The sequence below is a fragment of the Hyaena hyaena genome, unplaced genomic scaffold, assembly GCF_003009895.1.
Source record: "Hyaena hyaena isolate Hyena2069 unplaced genomic scaffold, ASM300989v1 scaffold_3215, whole genome shotgun sequence".
NCBI lineage: Eukaryota > Metazoa > Chordata > Mammalia > Carnivora > Hyaenidae > Hyaena > Hyaena hyaena.
Window position 1 is genome coordinate 1 of NW_024083843.1, and position 2,662 is coordinate 2,662.

The 2,662-nt window shown below is 58.7% G+C and overlaps 1 protein-coding gene and 1 non-coding gene across 2 annotated transcripts; both read right to left on the minus strand.

Annotated features, from left to right (window-relative positions):
* Positions 1-470: 470 nt before the first annotated feature.
* LOC120227754 (melanoma-associated antigen D4-like) lies at positions 471-1,971 on the minus strand (the record flags this gene model as incomplete). The annotated part of the gene is made up of 3 exons (XM_039225793.1): positions 471-689; positions 905-1,335; positions 1,672-1,971. Coding segments are annotated over 3 exons (741 nt in total), but the record flags the coding sequence as incomplete, so codon positions are not given.
* A 30-nt stretch (positions 1,972-2,001) lies between these two features.
* Positions 2,002-2,130, minus strand: LOC120227755. The gene has a single exon (XR_005527328.1). It is a non-coding gene; the product is annotated as a small nucleolar RNA SNORA11 (small nucleolar RNA).
* Positions 2,131-2,662: the final 532 nt, after the last annotated feature.

The window sequence follows — 2,662 nt, forward strand, 5'->3', positions numbered from 1 at the left end:
TCTCTGAGGCTTATCTCCTTGCCCCGAAGACTCCATCTGAGGGAGGGATGAGGTGCTGAGGTTGTGTGGATGATGAGGGAAGGGTTCCCTTAAGACGGCACCTCCAAAGATGGGGTGGAGGAGGTGGGGCTTGGTGGATGTCTGTGGACCCTGCTGTGTGGTGGGAGGGACCATGGCACCAACCCACAGCCTTCTACTCCATCCCTTTCCCCGCCAACCTCCCCGACCGTTGGCATCTAACTGGGGTTGTACGTGGGAAATCCCGTGACTCCGTCGACCGGAGGCTCTCGAAACTCACGGTCTAGGCACTCCGCCGGCACCTCCGCATCTCCCAGCACTGAACCCACACCTGCTGCCTTCCAGGCAGAGGCGGCTCGTGGCCATCTCAGAGCACCCGACCCCGTGCCCCTCAGAGCACCACACGCCCCTCAGAGCACCACGTGCACAGGTAAAGGAGGAAACATCCCAAGTAATTTTGCAACTTTAATGTAACACCAATACCAAAAACATGAAAACACGACAGAAGCGCACAACAAAAGCACACAACCAAAGCAGGAAGGGCAGAGAGAGCTTCATCTGGCATGCCATCTCAGATGGGCAGGGAGAAGCTGCCTAGAGTGCTGTGTGAGGGAGGAATCCGAGGAGGCACTCTGGCCTGGTGCGTGATGGCCGCAGTCCATCAGCGCTGCCTGCAACGCAAGGCACAAAAGCCAAAGCAGAAATATAAATATATGTGAAACCGGGAGGGACGCACGAGGACAGAACCAGTGCCTTTCACACTCTCTTGGTCCTCCCACTGCTCCCAGGTCCTCCCCCACCGGCCACCCCCCACCCCACCCCCGGCTTCTCACAGCCCCCTCCCACCCCCTCCTGCAGAGTTTCATTTAGCGACTGAAAACCTTACTGGATCCAGGAGAAGAAGTTGGCACTCGTTCTGGCGGCGTTTCTGGTCCGGATGGTGGAGCTGGTGCTGGGCCCATCGAGAATGCTGGTGCTGGCCCCACCGTTGGTGCCACTGCTGACGCCAGCCCTCCAAGTGGCTCTCCTGTTGGCACGGTTGCTATTCAGAATGTACTGATGGTATCTGGCCCAGAACGCGAAGGGAATCCTGGCCCAGGCGTCGCCAAAATCTCCGTCCTCATCCCAGCTCAGGAGCTCCACCTGTATGTCATCCCAGCTCCACCGTCCAATCAGGGCTTCGTCCCCGATGTTCATCTGGGCCCTCATCTGGGCCCTGGCATGTTCCTCAGCCATGTCCACATCCATCGTCTTGAACGCATCATCCACAGCCTCCAGGAAATGAGCCTTCCACTCCCGGGGGTCTCGGTTCTGATTCTGCAGTAGAGCGACAGCAACCATCCAAACAGCTAGCCCACCTCCACTGAGCACCTGCTTCCTGCCATACACCCTCCTGGGCTCTGTGCATAACCATTACACAAATAAAGACTGCTGGAGTCCGACTCTCCTGTTATTCTGGGCCAGCCCAGGGGCTTCACCCTTCCCTCCTGCTTACTACGTCTGTGAACCTGTGTCAGTGACCTACTTAGGAACCTGTCAGTATCCTCAGTGGACACATGGCAAGAGAAGGCTGTGACCAAGAAACAAAGAAGGTACGGCAAAGACCAAAACCCAGACCCCACCGCCTGGCCCCAAACAGAGGCTCTCTATTACCTGGGCAATGAATCGCAGCACCCTCATCTTGCTGGTCTCGTGGCGGGCTCGCAGGCCCCAGAGGAATTCATACTCGGGTGGGCTGCTATTGGGGACCTTCTTGTATTCCAGGTACCTCAGGGCAAGAGGAAGACAAACGTTTGCTTCCAGCCAGTGGCTGTTGTTGCACCAGTGGCTCCCAGGTGGCCCCTTCCTGGCCACGATGCTGCAGCTCAGCTCCCGGGGGAGGACGGTCCCGACCTCAAGCCCATGCCTCACTCCCGCGCTCACTCCCAGCGTTTCTGCCTCCAGGATGGAGGCCTACAAAGCCTTAGGCCGCCAGTCCTGCCCAGAAGCCACGTGGAGGTGCAGGGCGGGACACCTGTAGGGTGCCGCTTGTCACAATGAACCCAGAGTCCTGTCGGGTGTGTTGCAAACAGAGGAGCCATTTCTTCAGGCCCTCTGCTCTGAGCACACACCAGTCCATGGCCTGGCGGAACCCCGGGACGGCCCACCACAGAGAGCGACTGGAAAGGGAAGAGCAGCACACTCTGCCCATAGCCCTGACTGTGTGTGCGTGTGTGCATCTGTGTGCCTGTGTGGGCGCGTGCGTGTTCTCCGAGGACCGAGGTCTGGGTGGGCCCTAATCAGAAAGCCAGGAGGGCTGGGCTCTCGGACTGAATGGGGCGCTTACCCGCGGGGGCCACACTCAGACTTCCGCCCTCTGAGCCCCCTGTTCCTGGGATGGAAAGCAGGGGGAAATTCTAGGACAGCCTACAGGGCAGGTGCCAAAGGGCATGGTGGTTGTAACACACCCTGCACCATGTTCTCTGTCAGCTCGTACTCCCTTTCCCCAAGACAGAGCTGGATCTCTACTCCCCGCCAACATTCCATACGCCACCCACGCTCACCCCAGAGACACCTATCCCTCTGTGCTAAGATACGGGATGGGGCATGGCTGCTCAGCCAGATCGGCACACAGGGAATGCACGAGTGTGAGACAAAGGTAACC